Source organism: Lotus japonicus, chromosome 5 (genome assembly GCF_012489685.1).
Source record: "Lotus japonicus ecotype B-129 chromosome 5, LjGifu_v1.2".
Lineage (NCBI taxonomy): Eukaryota > Viridiplantae > Streptophyta > Magnoliopsida > Fabales > Fabaceae > Lotus > Lotus japonicus.
The window spans coordinates 28,153,507-28,155,389 of NC_080045.1; the positions used below are offsets into that span (position 1 = coordinate 28,153,507).

General features: G+C 49.0%; 1 protein-coding gene across 1 annotated transcript; it reads left to right on the forward strand.

The window, feature by feature from the left end:
- Positions 1-1,077, forward strand: LOC130719409 (uncharacterized). The gene has a single exon (XM_057570035.1). The coding sequence runs from the start codon at positions 1-3 to the stop codon at positions 1,075-1,077; it is 1,077 nt and encodes a 358-aa protein (XP_057426018.1).
- Positions 1,078-1,883: the final 806 nt, after the last annotated feature.

Genomic DNA, 1,883 nt, shown 5'->3' on the forward strand with positions numbered 1-1,883 from the left:
ATGCCGCCGAGACAGGACCCAACCAATGGACAGCTTGCTCAAGCAATGGCACAGCTGGCACAAGTGGTTTCCCAGCAAGTTGCCGCTGCACAGACCGCAGCACAAACCCAGAGGGAAGTTGATGAAAATGCCAAGAGAGTTGAGGAAGATGCTAGAAGGGCACAAAGGGCTGAGAGGGAACTGGCGCAAGATCAGGTCAGGATGAGAACTAATTTCAATCGTCACGGACCACCTAGGTTCGAAGGCGAGTTTGAACCGGAGAAGGCTGATCTATGGATCCAAGAGATGGAAAAGATTTTTGAGACCCTCCGTACCCCAGATGCTGAAAAGGTGAATTTTGCCGCCTTTATGCTGAAGGGCGACGCTGAGTATTGGTGGAGAAGCGCTAAGCAGTTGATGACTGCAAATCATAAGGCTATCACCTGGGAGTCTTTCAAGCAGGCTTTCATGGACAAGTATTTTCCCGAGACCGCTAGAGAGGAACTGGTTCTCCAGTTCCTCAGGCTGAGACAGGGGACGATGACTGTCGGGGAGTATGCAGCCAAGCTGGAGGCTTTATCCAAGCACTTTCGTTTCTTTCAAGTGCGGGTGGATGAGGCCTACCTTTGCAACAGGTTTCTGAGGGGTTTGAGGAACGAGATCGAGAAGTCTGTCAGGCTGGTGGGGATCAGGGTTTATCAACAGGTGGTTGAGAAAGCCCGGGAAGTAGAGTCGATGGAGAACAGACAGAGGGGTCGATCCGATAGCGGGGGGCCAATCAGGACAAGCCATCAAGATCATGCAGGACATAGAAAAGGGAAACCTTACGATTACCAGCAAGGCAACAATCGAGTTACGGGCCAGAACACACCAAATGGTGCAACCTATGAAGGTCAGAGTAACCAAGCCCAAGGTAAGGAGGTGACTTGCTTTATGTGCGGAAAAGTAGGTCACTACGCTAATGTCTGCAAGGAAGACCGTAGAGTGTGCTTTAACTGCAATAAGCCAGGACACATGGCAAGGGATTGCAAGGCACCAAAGGTTGAAGCAGGAGCGACCGTGAATGCTGCAAGAGGAAAGCGTCCGGTTGAACGCTGACGAAGTTGATAACACCGAGGAGCTAGCTCGGGAATGGGCTAGTTTTGTTAGTGACCTTGTCACCGCTTTATTTTGAACTCGAGACTTTATTTCTTTTGGAATTGTATTCCACTTATCCATGTTGTAGCGGTCGCTACCTTTTGTTTTAATTCCAAAATCAAAGATGTAACTTCTTGATGTTATTCAATAAGGGATTTCATTGCAACCCAAGTCTTTCCTAGAATCTTTCTTAGCTATGATGTGTGTGATTTGTTGTGTTGAAGACTCATTCTTGAGTCAACGGGTGACCGAGTCACTGTCTTCCCTATGTTTTTGTGGTAGTTTACGAGATTGTGATACACTCTCGATTATCCTCACTTAGCGATGACGGCGGAAGGAACCGTTGGCTAAGAAAGGATGGCGGATGGAGCCAGTGAACGGAGTGCGTCGATCGAGATGGTGGATGGAACCGTCAATGTCGATGGGATGGTGGATGGAACCATCGGTGAAGCAGGAATGGTGGATGGAACCATCAGGAAAGACGGGATTGGTGGATGGAACCAACGATCGTATATGGTGGATGGAACCATAGATCGGACAAACCAGATGATGGATGGAACCGTCGAATGGACTAGGTGGTGGATGGAACTACCGAACGAGTGAATTGGTGGATGGAACCTTTGAGCTCGGTGTCCGGAAAGTTTGTTTTCCCGTGTCTGAGCTGTTGATGTGGCATCTGGATCACCTGAATGGGACGCCGACCAGCGTGTACTGTAACACCCCGATTTCGGTGGCGTCACTTTAGTAACCAAAATAAACTTAATGCG

Excerpts from the sequence above, each read along its gene's own strand:
- LOC130719409 (XM_057570035.1), top strand. The coding sequence starts at position 1 with ATGCCGCCGAGACAGGACCCAACCAATGGACAGCTTGCTCAAGCAATG.